Source organism: Gracilinanus agilis, chromosome 1, assembly GCF_016433145.1.
Source record: "Gracilinanus agilis isolate LMUSP501 chromosome 1, AgileGrace, whole genome shotgun sequence".
NCBI classification, from domain to species: domain Eukaryota; kingdom Metazoa; phylum Chordata; class Mammalia; order Didelphimorphia; family Didelphidae; genus Gracilinanus; species Gracilinanus agilis.
In genome coordinates, this window is record NC_058130.1 from 750,238,017 (window position 1) to 750,261,730 (window position 23,714).

Below are 23,714 nucleotides of genomic sequence, written 5' to 3' on the forward strand. Positions count from 1 at the left end.
TGGCCTCAGACACTTCCTAGCTGTGTGACCCTGGGCAAGTCACTTAACCTCTGCCTGACTCAATTTTCTCAATTATAAAATGGAAATAATAGCTTCCGGGGTTGTTGTGAGGATAGAATGAGATAAATATCTGTGAAGTTCTCTCTGTGTTATAGAAATGTTCCTTCTTCTCCATTGTCATGAAGATGCAGTGCATGGCTGTAAGTAGGGTGAGGCATTGGGGCTTGGCACCAGCACCTCAGCCAGAGGATTCCTCCAGCACTGGAATGCCTTCTGTATTGTAGAACTTGGGTTTAGCAGCCTGATTGCAAGGCTAATTAATTAAAATTGGAGACTACCTTGTTGCTGACTGGGATGAGCTCTTCTGTGATAGTCTGGGGCCAGTGCCCCACAGAGGCTCTCTTTCCACTCCCCTGGATCCCTGGACCTTGGAGACAGTGCTTTGTGCTTCTTGCATCAGGCCCCGAAGATTCCTGATGGGAGGGCTAATCAAACAGTTGCATATATAAATATATGGATTCACATATATACATGGATCTATATGTGTGTGTTTTTATGTATATGTGTATATTCATGCTTCTGTGGGTATACAAATCCAGCCTTGGACACTTCCTAGCTGTGTGACCCTGGGCAAGTCACTTGACCTTGTTTCCCTCAGTTTCCTCATCTGTAAAATGAGCTGGAGAAGGAAATGGCAAACCATTTCAATCTCTTTGCCAAGACCCGAGTGTCTATTTCACCACTTATACCTATGTATAGAGCACTATGCAAAACTTAGAGCGTTATAGAAATGTATATCTTATAACATAGAAATGTTATATGTAAATAAGACATAAAATCAATATATTAGTATATTATAAACCAATATATTATAATCAATAAATATACTTCACACATATATTGTAAATAAAATATATTATGAAATACAAATAAATATAATATGTAAATAAATATATATTCTAGAAATATATCATAAATATAATGTGATATACAAATATAATGTAGAAAATATATTACAAATAAACATAACATATAAACATATAAAAATATAATGTAATATATAAATACACAATATAATATAAATATATATTATATACAATATATATTATATAAATATATTATACTATATATATTATAGAAATATATTATATATAAAAAGTTGCCTCCAGTATCAACTACAAAATGCTTTGTTTGGCATTCAAAGCCCTTTGCTGTCTAGCTCCCTTCTCCATTTCCCATCTTCTTACATCTCTGTCTCTGCCATGTACTCTGGTCCAGAGATGCTGTGCTCCTGGCTGTTCCAGGAGCAAGACTCTCCATCTCTCAGCTTTGGGCATTCCAATGTTCTGGCTGTCCATACCTGTAATGTTCTCCCTCCTCTGCTCTGCCTACTGGCTCCTTGGCATCCTTTTTGCTCAGTAGTATCTAAGTCTTTGTGTCCTCATTTTTTTTCCTGACAAAGGTACTAGGGTAGCTTGCTATTTTCTTCTCCAGCTCATTTTATAGATGAGGAAACTGAGGCAAAAAAGAGTTAAGTGACTTGCCATGGACCAAACAGCTAGTAGGTTGTTCGTTTGTTTCAGTTGCATCCAGCTATTTGTGAACCCATTTTTTTTTTTTTTTGGTTGTTTGTTGTTTGTTTGTTGTTTTTTTTTTTTTTTGTCAAAGATACTGGAATGGTTTTTCTTTCTCCAGCTCATTTTACAGATGAGGAAACTGAGGCAAAAAGGATTAAGCGACTTACCCAAAGGTCACACAGCTATTAAGTGTCTAAGGCTGGATTTGAACTCAAAAAGGGGAGTGTTCTTGACCTAGCTGCCTCCTTTACTTCCCAGACTTTCTACAGGAAGCCCTTCCCAACTTCTCTTCATTCTTATTAATTATGTTAATGATTTCCCATTTCTCCTGTCTATAGCTTGTTTTACCTATTTGTTTGCCCATTTCTCCCTCATCAGATTGTGACCTCCTTGAGGGCAGCCTCTGCCCTTTTGCCAGGCTCACAGTAGGTGCTTATTAAATGCTTGTTGACTGTTCATTTTGGCCGGGATTCAAGGCTTCCTCCTGTGAGGCAGCTCCTTGCTTTGCCAAGGGAAGCCGGGCGTCTCTGGCCTAAAGCCACAGCGTTCTGGGGCCACAGACCGGGTGCCCTGAGCCAGCCTGAACCCTGCAGCTGGTACGTGTCCAAGGTGGGACCCGAGTCCTTGAGGCCATCTTTCTGTGCCCTGCGCCTGCAGCGGTTTCCCTTTAGCCTTTGTCAAAGGTTTGGTTTGGTGCTCCAGAAAGCGTACCTTTCTTTGCCGGCTTACACCATGTTAGTGAAATCATTCTAGCCGGTTTGTGTGCCAAGAGCCACCCTCTTCCCAGAGAGGAGGCGGCCACGTGGCTGCTTTCCAGTGGGGTCTGGATGGGTGTCCAGGCTGGAAGAGAGGGGCGCATGGGGCCTGCTTGGGCTCCATTCTGCTCTTTTACCATTTTAGCTGAAGGGAAGCCCAAAGTGATGGTTAAAGCTCCACGAGGGCTGTCTGCTTATCTGCTTAAAAAGAATAAACACATTTTCTTCTGGAGGAAAAGAAGATAGGCAGGCTAGGTGATAGTGCAGTCTGATGGCGGAGAGATGGGGTGACTGACTGAACCCAAAGAGCTTTTTTTTAAAACCCTTCCCTTCCATCTTAGAATCAATACTGGGTATTGGTTCTAAGGCAGAAGAACGGTAAGGGCTAGGCAATGGGGGTCAAGTGACTTGTTCAGGATCACCCAGCTATGAAGTATCTGAGGCTACATTTGAATTCAGGACCCTCCGGTCTCTAAGCCTGACTCTCGGCCCACTCAACCACTTCTCAGGTTCCTAGTAATGCATTTTTAAGGGAAAGCAGAATGTTTTGGGGTCAAAGTCAAGGGAGGACCACCAAGCTCTCCCCCCAACATTCTAGTCAGGATGAGCTGTGTTACCTTGGCCAAATTACTCAACATCTCTGGGCTATCATAACTTCCTGGATGGATGATCTTTAAAGACCTTGACAATTCTGGTAGCTAAGAGGCAGAATTCTGGGCTAGAGGACTCCTAGGGCTGACCCTGTGGGATGAGGCTTGGCTTTGTTGTTTTTTTGTGCAACCCACAATGTTTATGTGAAGCTGAAGGCTACGTGGTGCGCAATTCGTGGTGTGCAATTCCGTGGACACAGCTGCCTCTTGACTCCTGGCTGCTTCCAGCATGAGGCAGACACGACTGGGCCACTTCCATCAAGTGGCAAAATGGAGATCAAGGTGATAGCTGAGGGACAGTTGGTGAATGTGCTGAGGTGGGGGATGCCCCGAGTCACCAGGGAGTTGTGTAAGAGGAAACCTGACGGTTGGGAAAAATTACGAAGGATTTCACAAGTCATTTCATCCAAAGGAGAGAGACACAGAGACAGACAAGCAGAAAGAGAGGCAGAGACGGGGGAGAGATGAGAGAGACGGTGGCAGGGAAAGGGAGGGAGGGAAGAAGGGACAGGGAGAGAGAGGAAAGGGACACAGAGACAGAGAGGCAGACAGAGGAAAGGGCAGAAAAGACAGAAGGGGAAGAGACACAGAGAGAAAGGGAGGAAGAGACAGAAGGGAGGGAGGGAGAGGCAGAGACAGGGACAGAGAGAGGGAAGAAGACACAGAGAAAGGGAAGAAGAGATAGAAGGGGGAAAAGACAGAGAGACAAAGAGAAAGGGAAGAAGAGATAGATAGGGAGAAAGTTGGCTAACTGCCTTCTTCCCTCCTTCCCTTCCTATTTCTCTTTTCTTCTTTCCTTCTTTCTTTCCTTCCTTCTTTCCTTTCTCCCTCCCTCCTTCTCTCTTTTCTTTCTTTCTTTCTTTCTTTCTTTCTTTCTTTCTTTCTTTCTTTCTTTCTTTCTTTCTTTCTTTCTTTCTTTCTTTCTTCCTTCTCTCTCCTTCCTTCCCTTTCTCCTAACTTCTTACTTTCCTTTCTCTTTCCCTTCCTCCCTTCCACCATTTTGTGGCAACCTTTCCCATTCTCTATGGGAGAAAATTGGCAGCACAGTGGATAGAATGCTGGGCCTGGAGTCAGGAAGTCTTGGGTTCAAATCTAGCCTTGGACACTTCCTAGATGTGTGACTCTGGACAAATCACTTCACCTCTGCCTCCCTTTGTTTCCTCATCTGTAAAATGGGGATACTAATAGCACCTTCCTCCTAGGGTTACAAAGATTAAACCAGATTATATTCATAAAGCACTCTGCACAGTGCCTGGCACATAGGAGGTGCTATATAAATGCTTATTTCCACCGCCTTTCAGTGATCTTTACAAGGACAGCTCTTTGTGCAGTTCTATTTGTGAGGTCTTTTAGTACCTGAGACATTCCCTTTACCAACATAGAATGGCATCATCTGCTTTGCAGTTTTAAGACTTGGACAGTTTCCTGCAGCCATGAGAGGTTAGCTGACTTGGCCAGGGTCACATAGCCAATATATGTCAGAACGGGCCCTTGAGGGGCAGCTGGGTGGCTCAGTGGATTGAGAGCCAGGCTTAGAGATGGGAGGTCCTGGGTTCAAATTTGGCCTCAGATGCTTCCTAGCTGTGTGACTGGGCAAGGTAAGGGTTTTAAAAAAAAAAAAAAACATAGAAGGGGGCCTTGAACTCAGGCCATTCTTACTTTGAAGCCAGTTCCCCATCCACTCTGGCAGCCACTTTTCAGGTTTGTAGAGTTAAAGAATTCTCTCGACGGTCAGAATAAGTCAACAGCTGGTTGACTGGCTTCTTTGGATGTGTGTGGGGGAGAGACATACGGGTCCCTCCAGGGAGAGCTCCAGAGCCCGTCTGATGGGGCAGAGCTGAGCTAGAACTGGAAGTTCCTTCCACCTTCTCACTTTAGAGATGGGGAAACTCCAGGTTCTGGAGCAGGAAGTGATTTGATGAAATTCGACCAGTGAGTCAGATGAGGTGGGTTAGTTTGTGCCCATTGTACCCACTGGGTGGACTGTTGGGGTGAAGAGGAGGTTTGGGAGATGCCAAAGTGTTCAATGAAGGCTTCCTGGAGGAGATGCTCTTTGAGCTGGGCTTTGAAGGATGGATGAAAAGGATAATGGAGGGCATTAAAGGTACATTTAATGTGGGCGAGGCAGGCACCATGGGAACAAAAGGCTTGTGTGGGACGCCTTCCTCAAGTTTCTATTTAAGGAGAAGGAATTGGATAGTTAGGGAGGTGCCATATGACAGCTGGTCAAGTACTTGAAGACCACCCTCATGCTTGTTAGACAGCCAGGTGGTCCAGTGGATAGAGCAAGACCTTCCAGAGTTCAAGTCCAGCCTCAGACACTTATTGGTGGTGGGACCCTGGACAAGTCATTTCACTGCTGTCTGACTCAGTTTCCTCAACTGTAAAAGGGGGATAACAATGGCACCCACCCCTCAGGGTCGTTGTGAGGATCAAATGAGATTATATTTGTAAAATGCTTAGCAGAGAGCCTGGCATGTAATAGGTGTTATATAAGTAATTATTCCTTTCCCTTCGACTTTCCCAGAGTCCTTTCTTTAGGTTAAACACCACCAGTTCCTTCAACTAGTCCTCATGGCATAGACTGAAGACTCTTTACCATCCTTCCTGCCTTGCTTTCTTCTGAATGCTTTCCAGGTTTTATATTATGATATTAATATTGATGCTTTTCAGTCGTTTCAGATTCTTTATGACCCCACGCGCCATCACACTCCAATACTGTCCATGGGGTTTTCTTGACAAAGATACTGGAGCACTTTGCCATTTATTTCTCCAGTTCATTTTACAGATGAGGAAACTGAGGCAAAGAGGGTTAAATGACTTGCACAGAGTCACACAGATGATTTATCATTTCCTTTTCCAGTTTATTTTACAGATGAGGAAACTGAGGCAAGGAGAGTTAAATGACTTGCATAGGATCACACAGATAAGATTTATCATTTCCTTTTCCAGTTTATTTTGCAGATGAAGAAACGGAGGCAAAGAGGGGCAAGTGACTTGCCCAGAATCCCATAGATCTGAGGTCAGATTTGAACTGGGCCTTCCTGACTCTAGTCCCAGATCCATAGGAGAGCTCAAAGAAAGTGACCCATAGGTCCAAGAGGCTCCCAAAACAAGTGATCTCATTCAGTTGGCAGGTGAAATCTGCAAGCTGTCAGTAGTTGGGGATGTTGGGACTGTTTTAAGCAAATAGGCTGATTTTCTCAAATGCCTCTAAGTAGGAGAGAGCAGAAAGAGGAATCTCTTTCATTGTTTTAAGCCAGCAAGCTCGCTCCCAGTGCTCTCTGAATACAAGAGTCCAAGGGCAATACTCCAGCCACCCCATCCTAGTTATATTTCTGCTGGCCTTTACCTGGGAAAGTGGGAATCTCTAGAGGGAATTCTGGCCCATTTACAAGACCTCTGGTATATGCAACAACTGGATGCTTCTGGGTATTTTTGTTGTTGCTATTATTTTTTTGGCTGCAAAGCCCACTTTCCAGTAAGAAAAAAATTTAACCGGAACCCAAGAAACTTTCTGGTCAGTGTCTGGATCAGATGCGCTCAGTGAATGCCAGGAAAAGCCTATTGTTTGGAGGCAAAGGATACAGGAGGCTGCAGGTATTCCAGATAACGAGATCTAAGCTCCTATTCCTCCAATGAGGAAGCACATGGCCCCTCAGCGTTTTCCCTGGTGCATCGTATCCTCCTGACCCTCCCCATCAGGGTTCCCTTCCAATAATCAAGACAGGCTCCTTTGGCTCTTCACCTATCCTTCTAGTCCCCAGAGGTTAGGAGTGAGAGGACAAAGCCAAATGGCCATGACCTGATGAATGAATCCTCTAGAGCCAACTCGCTTCCTCTAGTTTGGCCTTATCCTGCTCTAAAAAAAAGTCACTGAGGGGGCAGCCAGGGAGTAGTACAGTGGACAGAGAGCCAGGGAGGTCTTGGGTTCAAATCTGGCCTCAGACACTTCCTAGCTGGGTGACCCTGGGCAAGTCACTTAACCCCAGCTGCCTAACCCTTACTGCTTGTCTGCCTTGGAACTGACGTCTAGTATTGACTCTAAGACAGAAGATATGGTTTAAAAAAAAAAAAGTCACCAAGAGGTTCTTGCCCTTTTCTGTCTATAGGAAAGCCTGAAAACCCTCTGGGAAAGGAGGATACAGAGTCGGGATGTCAAGGGCTATTTTGAGATGTTGGAGCTCAGAATCAGGATCCAAAAAGGAGAGTAGAGAGTGCATCATTTTGATCATACATGATTTTGGTCTCAGGTGGCACACCGGATAGAGGGCTGGTCCTGGAGTCAGGAAGACTTGAGTTCAAATATCGCTCTGACACTTTTTTTTTTAACCCCTTAACTTCTGTGTATTGGCTCCTAGGTGGAAGAGTGGTAAGGGTGGGCAATGGGCGTCAAGTGACTTGCCCAGGGTCACACAGCTGGGAAGTGGCTGAGGCCGGGTTTTAACCCAGGACCTCCCGTCTCTAGGCCTGACTCTCAATCCACCGAGCTATCCAGCTGCCCCTGATACTTCTTAACTGTATGACCCTGGGCAACTCACTTTACCCTGTTTGCCTTAATCCACTGGAGAAGGAAATGGAAAATCACTCCAGTATATTTGCCAAATAACCCACTATGGAGCGGAGGGTCCACAGCTCCAGAAGAGTTGGACACGACTGAATAATGCCAACACGCACTGGATTTTTTATGTTATTATTCAGCCTCCGCCACTGCCCCAGTCTTAAACTGCTTAAGATCAAAGGCTGTCTGTCACCTTATCTTCTCCAGCCCCTAGCCCAACACTGGGTATGCAGTAGGTACTTAATGAATGCTTGAGTTGAATGGAAATGATTGCCAGTTATTTCAGCTTTGATAGGGTTTAGGATTAGGATGCTACTTTGCCTCTGCCCTTGACAACTTGTCAAGAAATGCTGGCTGGCATTTTTCTAGCTCTGGGGATTACAAAGAGCTTCCCATTCATTGGGAGTCCCATTTCCATGATCCCCAGGACAACTCTAAGGGCTGTAGGTGTTGTTAATCCCATTTTGCAGATGAGAAAACTGAGGCTGGCTTCTGCTTCTAGCTGTAGAAGGCAAGAAGGCAGGTCTTTAAGGGAGCTCAGAGGCCACGTAATCAAGACTGTCAAACTGCCAAACTGTGGCCAGAACCAGATGAAAATGTAAATGCATTTTAAACAAAATAAATCAGAAGCAATGTAGATGCTGTTTAATCTGTGGCTTTCTAAGTCAATATGTGGCCAGCAAGGATCCATTTCAATTTGCATTTGTTACCAACAGTTGGTGTGACTCCATTTCATTGATGACATTAAGAGAGCTGCTTAAGGTCTCCTAAGTAGTATGCTTTTTTTTTTTTTTTTAAACTCTCACCTTCTGTCCTAAAAATCAGTACTAAGTATTGATTCTAAGGCAGAAGAGCAGTAAGGGCTAGCTAGAGCATTGGGGTCAAGTGACTTGCCCAGGGTCACCCAGCTGGGAAGTGTCTGAGGCCAGATTTGGCCCCTTTACTTTCTAATTCTCTGTCAACGTTTAGGCCAACAAAGAAGTGGGCAGACTCGGCGGGGAGGGCACGGGGCGGACAGATTGTCTGCCTCCCTGGGGGTTTGGGAGATGGGGTGGCAGCGGTGCCCAGGTAATGTGGCTGCAGCTGCCTCAACGTGCCTGTGCCCATGGTCTGAGCTTGCCTCCAGCAGAAAGAATGCCTGGCTGCACACATGCTAAAATGATTTAATTTGACTTGTTAACTGGGCTGGAAGTGGAAACACGAGGGAGAGGGCCAACCCTGGGAAAGCTGTTCCCTCGCCTTGGCCTGATTTTCCTCCGCTTGGATTTGTTGGCAAGCGTGGCGTGATTCATGGAATCCTACATGTAAAACTGGCCTGAATCTTGGAGGCCATCAAGGCCAACCTCCTCATTGAGTTCTCGGTTTTTGGCTCCTTCAAAGGGATATAATTACTTCAAAGATAACGCAAGCACCAACATTCCTCCCAAGCCCTGGGGGACTGGGGGGAAGACGGCCCTCTCTACCACCTTGGTTCTTGGGAAAGTGGGCTCAGACCTACCGCAGCTTCTCCATAGCATCCCCCCCCCCCACCCCCCCCCCAAACAATTCTTGATGCTGTGTGGCCGGAAGACAACAGAGTCTTCATCTTGGCTGCTGATGGAGCTCCTGGGGCAGCCGCCCATTTTATTTTACAGATTAGGAAACCGACCCAGGGACACAGGTAAACATTGGAGGTAGAATTTGAACCCAAGTCCTCGTGCCTTCAGTCAGCATTTTTTCTACTTGGCTACATACCTTCTTTAAAAATAAATGTATATGGGGGCAGCTGGGTAGCTCAGTGGATTGAGAGCCAGGCCTAGAGACGGGAGGTCCTGGGTTCAAACCCGGCCTCAACCACTTCCCAGCTGTGTGACCCTGGGCAAGTCACTTGACCCCCATTGCCCACCCTTACCAATCTTCCACCTATGAGACAATGCACCGAAGTACAAGGATTAAAAAAAAAATGTATATTTTAGGGGGCAGCTGAGAGGTTTAGTGGATGGAGAGCCAGGTTGAGAGATGTGAGGTCCTGGGTTCAAATCTGGCCTCAGGCACTTCCTAGCTATGTGACCCTGGGCAAGTCCCTTAACCCCCATTGCCTAGCCCTTGCCAGTCTTCTGCCTTGGAACCAACACACTATATTGATTCTAAGATGGAAGGTGAGGGTTATTAAAAAAAAAAGTATATTACATATATGTTTATGTATATGCATACAGAAACAAATATATTTTATACATGCATGTACATGTGTGTACACTGAGGTGTACATATGTAAAATAAAACATAAAAACAGTACTTGAAGTTGAAGAGGAGGAGGAAGAGCTCTTCATTTTGATGGCAAGATCCGCTTCTGGTATGGCTCTATCTCTTTTTTTTTAAACCCCTCACTTTCCATCTTAGAATCAATTATAGTGTGTTGGTTCCAAGGCAGAAGAATGGCAAGGGCTAGGCAATGGGGGTTAAGTGACTTGCCCAGGGTCACACAGTTAGGAAGTGACTGAGGCCAGATTTGAACCCAGGACCTTCTATCTCTGGGCCTGGCTCTCAGTCCACTGAGCCACCCAGCTGCCCCTTCCATCTCTTTAAAAAAGTTATTGATCCCTGTCTGATTTTTATATTACCTTATTTCCAAATTCTTCCCTCTCCCTGCTCTGCCCTATTTCTACAATGGGTAGCCAGGTGGCACAGTGGATAGAGCACCAGACCTGGAATCGGGAAGACCTGAGTTCAAATCTAGAATTGGATTCTTCCTAGCTGAGAGGCCCTGGGAAAGTCACTTAATCCTGATTGCCTAGCCCTTCCTTTCTGCTCTTTGATACTAAGAGAGAAGGGAAGGGTTAAAAAAAGTTATTAATCGTATCTAATTTTTATATTACCTTCTTTTCCAAGTTCTTCCTTCTCCCTGTTCTGCCCCCTTTCCCCAGAGATCTATCTTTATAATGGGCAGCCAGGTGGCACAATGGATAGAGCACTGGGTCTGGAGTCAGGAAGATCTGAGTTCAAATCCAACTTCAGAAATTTCCCTTGGACAAGTCACTTGAACCTGTTTGCCCGAGTTTCCTCATCTGTTCAATGAGCTGGAGGAGGAAATGGCAAAGCTCTGTGTTATCTTTGCCAAGAAGATCTCCAATGGGTTCCCGAAGAGGCATATACTTCCAAGCTATATGACCTTTGTAAGAAGGAAATTAGATATTTATATACATATATTTAAGGAGTGGTTGCCAGGGATCAATCAGATCTAGACTGATTCCATAATGAAAACAGACCCAAGTCAGGATGGCTTTTATGGTAGTTTATTTACAATTAGAAAGATTGAAGGTAGGGAAAGAGAGAGAGAAGAACTTTGGTCCAGACCAGCAGAGGTCCAGACTGGGTGAGAGTTAAAAGATTAATTAAACTAGGCTACATGCCACAAGGCCTTAGCAATTAGAGAGGCAAAGAAGCCTCCTTGAGGTAGAGAGTCTGGAAACGCCGAGGTAGGCCAAGGCAGTCAGCCTAACTTACCCAAGTGACCATTCAGAGGGGAAGCAGCCTGAGGTCCCACTAGAGATGCTTCAGCACCAAGTTCAAAGCCCGAACTGCCTCAACAGGAAGTTACCATCATATTTGAAAGATAGCAGCTTCCTGGGGGTCCACCTCTAATTCAAGTGGACCAATGGCAGCCTCTACACTGATTTGGACTGCCCAAAGGGCCGTCCCTTGTTCTTGATTTGTTACTTATTGTCACCTGTGGGTAACTCGTCCCCCTCCCCACTAAGGGAGGTGGGGGTGACATTATCTCTGGTGGCTAGATTTTTAACTATGAATGGGCTTGAGCTAATTCCATTTACACACCTTGGGCAAGTCACTTAACCCTGTTTGCCTCAGTTTCCTCAACTATAAAATGAGCTAGAGAAGGAAATGGCAAACTAGCTGTGTGGCTCTGGGCAAATCACTTAACACTGTGTGCCTCAGTTTCCTCATCTATTTTTGTTTTTAAAGATTCACATAACATTTATTTTTTTAACCATTTATTAATATTCATTTTTAACATGGTTACATGGTTCATGCTCCTACTTTCCCCTTCAGTTTCCTCATCTATTAAATGAGCTGGAGAAGAAAATGGCAAACCACTCCAGTGTTTTTGCCAAGAAAACGAATCCTGTTTTGCCTCAGTTTCCTCCCTTGTAATATGAGCCGGAAAAGGAAATAGCAAACCACTCTAGGATCTCTGCCAAGAAAACCCCACAGGGGGTCCCAGAGAATCAGACAGGACTGAAACAACTAAACAACAACATCTCCTATAACAAAGAATAAAGAGAGGGGAAAGCGGTCAAGCAAAACTCCCCAGCCTATCACTGGAAGCTGACAGCATCCGAGCATTTCTGTTCCTATGATTCTCCTTCCCACTTCTCTTGCAAAGAAGGGAGGGAGATGTGTTTTCTCCTCTCTTCTTGAGGTCCTTGGTATGCCTGTTTCGACTCCTCCCATTGAACCTACGCCCTAGTGACCTTGGATGAGTCACTTAGCTTCTTGGAGACATCAGTAAAATGAGGTGCAGTTGACCCAGATGGCCTCTGAGGTCTCTCCCAGCTCTAGATCTGTGACCTTGTGAACCAGACATCCAGGATGCTCCGTTATCCTCCCTGGACCGGCCCACACGGTGCCCATGGAGACGCCAGCATCTTCCACTCTTGTGCCAGGGTTCAGAGGGCAGAGAGCCAGCACCCACCGTGGCTGCTGTCCTGGAAAGAATTTTTATTTGTTATGGATGGAGACGGGAATAAAAGAAGCCTTGTTGAGGCATAACGTTTTTATTTGTTTGCTTTTATGAATCGGGATGTTCTTCTCTCCCCAGAACGTCAGGATTGACCCCAGCAGCCTGTCCTTCGAGATGTGGAAGGAGATCCCCATTCCCTTCTACTTATCTGTTTACTTGTTCAACGTCCTCAACCCGGAAGAAGTCCTGAAGGGGGAGAAGCCCAGCGTCCAAGAGCGGGGCCCTTACGTGTACAGGTAGGAAGGGGGGCTCGGCCCCCGTCTGGCAGCCGGACTCCGGCCCTGGACAGCAGAGTGGGAGAGCCTGCTCGTGGCAGCTCTCTGCTGGTGGGTGCTTGAGGACTGGACTGGGGCAGCTGGAGAAGAGGGACAGCGCTTCAGTGATGGGGACAGCTGGGTAGCTCAGTGAATTGAGAGCCTGGATTAGAGACAGGAGGGTCCTGGCTTCAAATTTGACCCCAGATATGTTCTAGCTGGGTGACCCTGGGCAAGTCACTTGACCCCCATTGCCTAGCCCTTACGACTCTTCCGACTTAGAACCAATGCATAGTATTGATTCTTCCCCCCATATCTTCTGTCTTAGAACCGATACTATATCCACTGAGCCAACTAACTAGCTGCTCCCAACAGTATTGATCCTAAGTCAGAAGGTGAGGGTTATTAAAAAAAAAAATCAATGATAGGCTCTCGGTGGAAGCCAAGTTGGTATTCAGTTAAACTTAGTTCATCTTGCTTAAAATTATAGAATATCATATTAACATGGGGGTAAGAGAGGCTAGATGGACAGTGGATAGAGTACCAGGCTTGGAGTCAGCAGGAATTGAATTCAAGTCCATCCTCAGCTACTTCCTAGTTGTTTGGCTCTTGGAGAGTCATTTCACCCTGCTTGTTTCAGTTTCCCCATCTGTCAAATGAGCTGGAGAAGGAAATGGCAAACCCCTCTGGTGTCTTTGCCAAGAAAATCCCAAATGAGGTCATATTGAGTCAGATACTTTCTAGCTATGTGACCCTGGGCAGGTCATTTCACCCTATTTATCTCAGTTTCCCCATCTGTCAAATGAGCTGGAGAAGGAAATGGCAAACCACTCTGGTGTCTTTGCCAAGAAAATCCCAAATGAGGTCATAGAGAATCAGATACTTCCTAGCCGTGTGACCCTGGGCAGGTCATTTCATTCCATTTACCTCAGTTTCCCTATCTGTAAAATGAGCTAGAGAAGGAAATGGCAAACCCCTCTGGTGTCTTTGCCAAGAAGATCCCAAATGAGGTCACGGAGAGTCAGATACTATTGAAAAAAGGCCTGAACCAAACAAGGGAACAAGGTTGCATTAACAAGCATTTTGTTAAGTTTTTTATTAAATTCATTTTATTAAGCCTACTACACTGGGGCAGGCTCTGGGCTGAGGGCAGAGGTGGCAAAGAGAGGTAGACACAGCCCCTGCCCTCCAGGAGCTTCTGCTCTGATGGCAGGAATAAGTGGGGAGCAATACAGCCTAGCAACAAGGTGGTATACAGGCCATTTTAGAAGTCATCATAGAGCCCAGGCTGTTGGGGCTGGAATAATAATAATGACAGCTGACATTCCTAGAGCATCTCCTATGTGCCAGGCACTGAGCTAAGCGTTTTACAGTTATTATCTCATTTGATCTTCACCCCGGCCCTGGGAAGGGAGGTGCTATTATGATCCCCCTTTTACAGATAATAATAATGATAATAATAATAGCTAACATTTATTTAGCACTTATTACGTGCCAGGCACTGAGCTAAGTGTTTTATAATTATTATCTCATTTGATCCCCCCCTAACCCTTGGAGGTAGGTGCTATTATTATTATTATGAGTAATGAAAATAATAACACCTAACATTTATATAATGCTTCCTGTGTGCCAGGAATCGTGCTAAACATTATACAAACATTGTCTCATTTGGTCCTCACAACAACCCTGGGACTAGAGGATGTTCTTATCTCCGTTTTACACACAGAGAAACTGAGGCAGGCAGCGGTGAGGTGACTTGCTCAGGGCCATACAGCTGGTGAGGTGTCTGAGGTTATCTTTGAACTCAGGACTTCCTGCCTCCAGATCCAGTGACCCCTGAGGAAGGACCTGCAAAAGCCACCTATTGCAGCTCGTCCTTTTTGAAATGAAGAAGGCGAATGATCTGCCCAACTTCAGAGTTATCCTCCTCCCACCTTGCCCAGGGCTTTTCCTGCTCTCCTATAACGATTCTTTATATGTCCTGGGACTGTTTATAGGATGTCTCAGGGACATTGATTTAGAGTTGAAAGAGATCCCAGAATCTGTGAGTCCTTGGCTTTAAAGATGAGGAAATGGACGCAGGCAGAGGTGAAGTGACTTGCCCAGGGTCACACAGTTGGTGAGGCTGAATTTAGACTTGGATCTTCCTGAGTCTACTGCTTGTCCTCTCTCCTCTGTGCCACCAGCAGTCTCTATAAATGGGGAAAAAATTTTTTTAAGGTAAAATGGGAAGATTGAACTATTTTTCCAGCTCTAAATCTCTGATCTGAACTCAGAGCAATGTTTGAAACCAACCAGTCCAGACTTTCCATTTTATGGACAAGGAGGAGGAGATAAAGTAACTTGTTCGAGGTTCTGCAGGTAGTAAGGGACAGAAGTAGGATTCAAACCCAGGTCGTCGTCGTCTTCTTTTTTTTAAACCCTTACCTTCTGACTTGGAACCAGTACATAGTATTGGTTCCAAGGCAAGTGTCAAACCCAAGTCTTTTGATTCCAAATTTGAGTTGTTTCCACTGTATTTCCCGCCCCCCCCCCATCTTACTGGGGGCCAAATGGAACAGAAAAACTTAATAATGCTTTGGTACCGATGACTCGTCTCAAAGGTCAGTGAAATTAGGGCAGAAACAATTGCCTGAGACTTTTTCAACATGAGGCAGCAGTTGCCACTCTGTGAGCTAAGGAGGAGACTGAGAATGCTTTAAGGGCGTCAGTTACTTTGATGGGATGGAGAGTGACCACTTAGGAATGACACGTTGCACATGGTAGGCATTTACTAGACAATTGACCAAAGTGACCAAGAAGGTCGAAGGAGCCTGAGGGTTCCCTAGCAGTTGCATGTTTAATTCAGGACAGGTGTATTCAATAGCTTTATAATCAATAAATCAGTATTTATTTATTCTATTTTTTGTGTTTTAAACTCTTACCTTCCATTTTGGAATCAATACAGTGTATTGTTTCTAAGGCAGAAGAGTGGTAAGGGCTAGGCAATGGGGGTGAAGTGACTTGCCCAGGGTCACACAGTTGGGAAGTGTCTGAGGCCAGATTTGAACTCAGGACCTCCTGCCTCTGGGCCTGGCTCTCAATCCACTGAGCCACCTAGTTGCCCCCATAAATCAGTATTTATTAAGTGCCTTACTATATCCTAGGCACCGAGCTAAATACCTACAATATAAAAAGAGGCAAAAGACAGTCTCTGCCCTCAAGGAGCTTATTTCTAATAGACAACATACAGACAACTATAGGAAATATTTAAAAATAACAGGAAATAATTAAAAGAGAGAAAGGACTAGAATTAAGAGCAAAGGGAGGAAGGAGACAGTTTGGATCTTATTTTATAATAATTTATAATTTATTTACTATATAAAATTTACATCAACAATAATAATTTTTTTTTGAAAACTATAATTACACGTAATCGGGAAAATAAAATATCTTTGAATCAAGAAAAAGAAAAGATTAGACATTGCAGAACAGGCACTTGTCCTGCATTGATCAACAGACTTCCTTGCCAGGAACTAAGGGATTTTTAACTTGACATTCTTTATCCCTTTTCTTTCCTCTTCCCCATCCAGGGTACCATGGAGAGATTTCAGGCATTTGTCAACTTTATTACATTTTAATTTCCACTAATATTTAGTTTTTTTGGGGTATCCTATGCATTTTATTTTGTGCATTTAAAACACGAATCTGAGATAGGAAGTATCTGAGGTTTTTATTTTTTTTTAAACGCTCACCTTCCATCTTAGAATCAATATTATATATAGGTTCCAAGGCACAAGAGTGGTAAGGGTTAGGCAATGGGGTTTAAGTGACTTGCCCAGGGTCACACAGCTAGGAAGTGTCTGAGGACAGATTTGAACCCAGGAATTTCTGTCTCTAAGCCTGGCTCTTAATCCACTGAGCCACCCAGCTGCCCCTCTGAGGTGTTTTTGAACCCAGGACTACCCCACGTCACGGTAGCCTGGCACCCTGGCACTGTATCCACTGTGCTACTTAGCTGCCCTTGTCTTTTTTTTTTTCCCTGAAATGGTAGCATTAAGAGTTTTTCATGGAAGGCTTCCTGGAAGAGGCAGACTTTGAGCCATTAAGATACTCTAAGTGGAGAGATTGAACCGAGTGATTATACCCAGGCCAGGGAATTACTTGGCCCCGGCCAGGACCCCTGGAATGTTAGCCTTGCTCAGTCACATGGGGAACTTTGCCAAGGACATCTGATACCGTAAATCTCTCTACAAAAAAATTAGGAATGTGTTCGGACAGGACTGACCTGGACACTGCAGGCTAAATTCTGGATTTTTGTTAAAGCAGGAGAGATGGGAATGGCTCGGGGAGGTGAGAATGGAATTCAGCGTCCAAAGCATTTTATTTACTAAGCTTGCCAAACCCTGGGAATGTGTGAAGCAAAGCGAGACAGCCAGTCTCTGCTCTCAAGGACCTCATCAGCTAATTGCGGGAGACCTTTAAAGCAGAGTTCAGTTAGGAGACTCCTGCCGGAGGTCGTGTCTGGCCATATTCTAGCCTGACCTAGAAGACTCGACCCGGCGAATGGGAGAGAAGGATGTGGTGAGGTGTTGACAGATGGGGCGCTCACCGGGTCCCCTTGGTTTGTTTTCACAGAGAATACAGACAGAAACGCAACATCACTTTCCACGACAATGACACGGTGTCCTTCTTGGAGTACCGCACCTTTGAATTTCAGCCTCACATGTCCCGCGGCTCAGAAACGGATTACATTGTGATGCCAAACATTTTGGTCTTGGTGAGTCTCGTCTCTACTGCCACAGAGAGCCAGATGATCCAGGGGCTTAGGAGGGTAGGACTCAGACCCGAGTTCCCATCTCACCTCCCACGTACCTGCTAGCCTTTTCTCAATCCGATGATCCTTCTTGACTTCTCTGAAACCTTTGACGCTGTTGGATACTCTCTTCTCTTGGATATTCTCTTCTTCTCTCCTGGTTCTCCTCCTTACTTGTCTGACCACTTCTCAGTCTCCTTTGCTGGATATTCAGCCAGGTACCACCCTCTAAGTGCGTTCCTCCATGGATTCCATGATCATCTCTGTGAGGATAACTCTCAGACCTCCATATCCAGCCCTCACCTCTTTCTTGATTTCTAGACTTTCACTTCTTTTTTTCCCCCCCTTAAACCCTTTCCTTCTGTCTTAGAATCAATACTTTGTATTGGCTCCAAGGCAGAAGAGTGGTAAGGGTGGGCAATGGGGGTGAAGTGACTTGCCCAGGGTCACACAGCTGGGAAGTGTCTGAGGCCAGATTGGAACCCAGGACCTCCTGTCTTTAGGTCTGGCTCTCCATCCACGGAGTCACCCTGCTGCCCCCTAGACTTTCACTTCTAACATGAATTGAATCCAGTTAGAGGTTGGACATCTAGCTGGATGTCCTAGTGATGCCTTGGACTCAAATACCCTAAATTGAACTTGTTAACTTTCTCCCCTTTACTAAGTTCTTTGTTAGTGTCAAAGGTATCTCCGGCATCCTCTGAGTCATCCAAGGTCACAGGTACCATCTTTGAATTCTTACTCTCTCCTCCCCCAGATCTGGGCAGCTGCTAAGGCTTCTCTTCCTTTTTTCCTTGGTAACATCTTCTCTCCTCTGGTACTGTGATGCAGGCTCTCATATCCCACACCTGAGCTACTGCAGTGGTTAGTAATTGGTGCCCCCTTACCTCCAGTGTCTCCTTGCTCTGGTCCATTCTCCACACATTTATTTAATTGATCTTAGCTCCTGCCCTCTCTCCAGTTCAGTAAACTTCAGTGGCTCCCTATCACCTCTAGTCTCAAGTTCAAACTTTTCAGTTAGGCTGTCGTAATCTCGCCCTTCTGCTTTTCCAGTCTTCTTACACCTTATTCCTCTCATGTATTTTTTTAAACCCTCACCTTCCAACTTAGAGCCCATACTATGTGCTGGTTCCAAAGCAGAAGAGCAGTAATGGATGGGCAGTGGGGGTTAGGTGACTTGCCCAGGGTCATGCACTTAGTATTGATTCTTTTTCTTTCTTGTTTTGTTTTTTAAACCCTCACCTTCCATCTTAGAGCCCTGGTTCCAAGGCAGAAGCGCAGTTAGGGCTGGTCAGTGGGGGGAAAGTGACTTGCCCAGGTTATCTTTGATCCATGGACACTGCCCTGGCTGCTTTATGCCATCGCTTACCTCCAGGCATTTTTACTGACTATATTCCATTGCTAGAACTCTCGCTTTCTTTTCTAGTCTCTACCTTTTGGCATTCCTGGCTTCCATCCCATCTCAGATAGACTCCTACCTTCAGTAGACCTTTCCCAAGCCTCTTTAATTCTAGTGCCTTCTCCCTGTTTTATCACCAGTTTATCCTGGGTATACTTTGTCCACAGTCGTGTCCATATTGCCTCTCCCATCAGACTGTGAGAACCTTGAGGGCAGGGGCCACCTTTTGCCTTCCTCTGTATCCACCAAGCTTTAGCACAGTGCCTGCTGTTTCCTTGGGACTTAAGCAATGCTTGCTGATTTAATGTGTTAATTGGGTGACTGGAGAATTCACTTAACCTCTATCTGTCTCAGTTTCTCCACCTGTAAAATGGGGATAGTATGTCTAGGGGTTGTTGGGTGACTGCAGGGAGGGGAGGAATCTGATATAGTGGAAAGTAGGGTGGATTTGGAGGCAGGACGCTTGGTTTGGATCTCACTTCTGATGTTAACTACCAGTTTGGGGGGAGAAGAAGTGACTGAGTTTACTCTCGATATCTCGAGGAAAGGGCTTTGGTCTCTGGTGGGCCAGGAAATGGAGGTCACATCCGAATGTAAAGGTTGTGGGGAAACTGGAACTGGAGGAGAGAAGGCTGGAGCAAGCATCGGTCATTGTTGTCTGTGTTCCCGAGAGCAAGGATGCTCTGCATTTGTGTGACCCTTTTCACTCTTCCAAAGGGTGTTTCCATCTCTTCATCTTATTTCGCCTTCACGACATCCCTTAGGGAGTATGAGCTCACCATCTACCTAAGTAATTAGGTAGTAGAGAGGGAGGATGAGTCAGGTACTGTGCCCTTTTGACAGATGGGAAGACTGAGATAAAGGGATTTAGCCAGAGTTGTGCTGGTAAATGTTTTGGATAATTGACCTTCCTCACACCAAAATTCTGTCTCCCCCCCCCCCCCTTCCTTTACCTTCTGTCTTAGAATTGATAATGTGTATTGTTTCTAAGTAAAGGTTAGGCAACCGGGGTCAAGTGACTTGTCCAGAGTCCCACAACTAGGCAGTCATATGAGGCCAGATTTTCTTTTTTCAATCCTTTAGCTTCCATCTTAGAATCTATACTGTGTATTGGTTCCAGGGCAGAAAAGTGGTAAGGGCAGGCAATGGGGGTCAAGTGACTTGCCCAGGGTCACTCCAGCTAGGAGAGGAGAGGAGAAAACTAGGAGTATGCTAGAGCTAACTCACATTGTCAAATTTCCAGGATAAGAATTTACACCTGAGAAATGGGGATCAATTATCTTCACTTAAGAAAACAATGGGAAAAATGTTAAGAATTCAGTATATTGGCACAGCGGTGGCTCAGCAGATAGAGAGCCAGACCTGGAGATAGGAGGAGCTGGTTCAAATCTCCCCTCTCCTCCCTTCCCTTCCTCTCTCCTCTCCTCTTCTTTCCTCTTCTCTCTTCTTTTCTTTTCCTTTCCTCCTCCTCCTCCTCTTCCTCTCTTCCCCTTCTCCTCTTTCTCCTTCTTCTCCATCATCAAGACAGCAATCAAACAGAGCAAAAATCTGACTGGGTCACTCCTCTGCTCAAGAATCTCCAATAGCTCTCTATTTTCTCCAGGCTCAAAAACAACACTCCTCCTCTGCTTAGCACTTAACACCCTTCTGGCCCTGACTGCTGCTCTCCTTTTAGGGGCTTATTAGACATTAGTCCTCTTCACCTACTTCATGGTCCACTCAGACTGGGTTCCTCTTGCATTAATGTCTATTCCTCATCCTCCTGCCTTTGCCCCCTGCCTGTGCCCTTTGCCTTTTCCTTAACTCCACCTCTTAGAATTCCTCTCTTCCTTTAAAGCAGGGGTCGGCAACGTATGGCTCTTTCTGCAGGAGCCATAAAGTCCATTTTTTTTTTCAGGCACTCTTACAGGAGCCGCACTGTGAGCACTGTACGGCTCTCACGAAATGACATTTTAAAAAATATGGCGTTTATCGCTCTCACGGCTAAAAAGGTTGCCGACCCCTGCTTTAAAGCATTAAAGTGGATACCGCTTGCTGGCAGGGACGTCGCTTTTGCCTTTCTTTGTAAGCATTAAGTCCACACTTTTTGCTTTGACTTGAAACCTTGGCTCAGATGCTGCCCCTTCCCTGCTCTTCCTCACCCTTCCATCATTTGTCTGTTATTTAGTCTGTAACCCTTTTGTTTATTTTATTTGTTTATTGAAGTCCAGGTTTATGGGTTCTCTCCTGGGCTAGACAGTAAGTAAATTTGGAGGTGTTTCAGTTTTGCCCCCGGTGCCTCGTCCATTCTAAATTGTTATGAAATGTTCGTTGAGGGGCAGCTCGGTGCTTCGGTGGATAGAGAGTTGCCTAGCGCTCGCCCTCTTCTGCCTTAGAACTGATACTTAGTAGATATTCTAAGACAGAAAGGAAGAGTTAAAAACAAAATAAAGTGAAATAAAGTGTCGGAGGCAGAGCTCGCGGGGGAGATGGATGGCTGTGGGGGATCTCGAACACAAGCCCTCCCGATGACTCCGGTGCTCCCCTCCCTCTGCTCTAGGGGTCCTCGATGATGATGGAGCACAAACCCATGTCTATGAAGCTGCTCATGAGCCTGTCGTTCAGCATGTTCGGCCAGCGCGCCTTCCTGAATCGCACCGTGGGGGAGATCATGTGGGGCTATTCGGATCCCCTGATTGATCTCCTGAATAAATACTTCCCTGGCATGATGCCATTTAAGGATAAGTTTGGCTTATTTGCACAGGTGAGTCAGAATATGTCAAAACATCACACACACACACACAGAGGCCCCATTACCCGGCCTTTGAAAGCAGGTAGCCCAAACCCCGTTAAACCTTGTTATTTTGTGTTTCAGACCATGAAATAGGATGGCGTTTGCTTTCTTATCACATTCTTTCCCTCATTAGGCTGTTTGTTGTTCAGTTGTTTCAGTCATGTTGGATTATGTGGGACCCCATTCGGGGTTTTTTGGACAAAGATCCCTTTCCAGATCATTTGACAGATGAGGAAACTGAGGCAAAGGGGGAAGTGACTTGTCCAGGGTCACACAGCTAATAAACATCTGAGACTGGCTGAACTTAGGAAGATGAATCTTCCTGACTCCAGGCCCAGCATTCTGTCCACTGTGCTACCTTCCTGTCTCATGATGATGCTTTTCCTGCTATTTCAGCCCAGTGGATATTCCTTTATAAAAAAGATTTTAAAAAAAATCAGAAAAACCAGTTGGCCCAGCAATGGACTCGAGAGCTTATGGAACTTTCTCTGTTCCTAGTCCTGCCCCTGAAACCTCCCTGACAGAAAGAGGAAGACTCATTTCCTCCTCTCTTGGCTTAGGCCAACGTGGCCATTCTAGGTATCTAGTTTTTTTTCCTTCTTGGCTTCATTTTCTCATTCAATATCCATTGTTATAAATCTTCCTGAGGCCAAGAACTTGGAAGCAGCCGGTTCCTAGACAGTTTGGTGCTGAGCTGTCCTTGGCTTCTTGTTCCTTCCTCTGCTCTCCCCTCTTAAACCAAGGAACTGCATTTTAAAAATGAATTTTTTTCAATAAATAAAAATAGATTTTCCTTCTCACGCATAAATGTGAGAAAAGAAAAAAGAAAAGAGGGAAAAAAAAGAAAAAGAAACTACCCTTGTGGCAAACCTCCAGAGTCAAACAGAACAAATTCTGTCATTGACCGAATCCAAAAATGGGTGTTATTGTACATCTTGAGTCCATCACCTCCCCTTCAGGAGCGCCATGGGCATGATTCAGTGCAAAGGGCTGCGCATCCTGCCCCTGTCACTGCTTGTATGACTGTGGGTACATCCCTTCCTTGGGCCTCAGTTTCCCCATTTGTAAGATCAAGATCTTGGATGAAGGGGGTCTTCAAAGTCTCTTTGAAAAGAAAAGATCTTCCAACTCTAAGTCTGTGGACCACACTTTTGTTTTTCCTTATTTTCTGGACTCTGTTATTTTATTGATGTTTTAGTTTATATTATATATTTATAATATTCATTATAATTGATAATTGCATTATATTTATTACATTCTATAACATGTTCATGATATCATATATCAAATAGTATATTTATTATAAGTTATAGTATATTCATTATTCTATATTTTTATATTGTTCCACATCCTACAGAAAGTTAGCAGTGGAAGAATTGGGGTTCTATTTTCCTGACTCCCCAATCTAGGGCTCTTTTTGCTATTCTGAGCCCTTTGTTGTGTTGAGATTAAAATTGTCTCAAGACTTATTTGGGCTAAGAATATGCTTTTTTAAGAAAAAACCCTCGTCTTCTGCCTTAGAATCAGTACTGTGTATTGGCTCCAAGGCAGAAGAGCAGTAAGGGCTAAGCAATGGAGGTTAAGTGACTTGCCCAGGGTCATACAGCTAGGAAATGTCTGAGGCCAGATTGGAACCCAGGACCTCCTGTCTCTAGGCCTGGCTTTCCATCTGCTGAGCTACCCAGGTGCCCCCATGAATATACATTTTTTGATTACATCAGGTTTGTTGGTTAGCCAGTATCAAAACTGATAAATTGATAATAGGTCTCCATGGCTCTCTTGGGACCAGGGATGACCCAAGCTGGATGGGGCAGCCTAATAAATGAACTCATTATTCAGCCCCTCCCTAGACCATCCCAAGAAATCTTTAATTGGTGATAGCTAATCAAGAGTCCATCAGTTTATCCACCCCTCCCCATCCCCACCTTAGGAGAGGTCACACAGGCCAGGAAAGGACTTTTGTCTCCTTCATTCATTAACCAAATTCTATGTAAAAGAAAGACATTTCTTCAGATTCTCTGACCCAGATCCCAGACACAGGAATACACAGTAATTTTTCACATATATAACAATTAATACAATATATGAAAAATAAATTCTCATAGTTGTAAGGCTCTAGGCTTATGGTAGATGAACATTTCAGAATCACAGAATTTGAGATTCCAGTGGCCATGAAGTCTGACCCATGCTCAGACCGAATCCCCCAGTGATC

At 45.0% G+C, this 23,714-nt stretch overlaps 1 protein-coding gene across 1 annotated transcript in view; it reads left to right on the forward strand.

The window, feature by feature from the left end:
- Positions 1-12,341: 12,341 nt before the first annotated feature.
- The window catches only part of SCARB1 (scavenger receptor class B member 1), a 43,272-nt gene continuing 31,899 nt past the window's right edge, over positions 12,342-23,714 (forward strand). The window contains exons 1-3 of the mRNA XM_044685400.1: positions 12,342-12,517; positions 17,153-17,294; positions 21,269-21,472. Coding sequence (XP_044541335.1) covers positions 12,342-12,517; positions 17,153-17,294; positions 21,269-21,472 — 522 coding nt within the window. The remainder of the gene's footprint in view (positions 12,518-17,152; positions 17,295-21,268; positions 21,473-23,714) is intronic.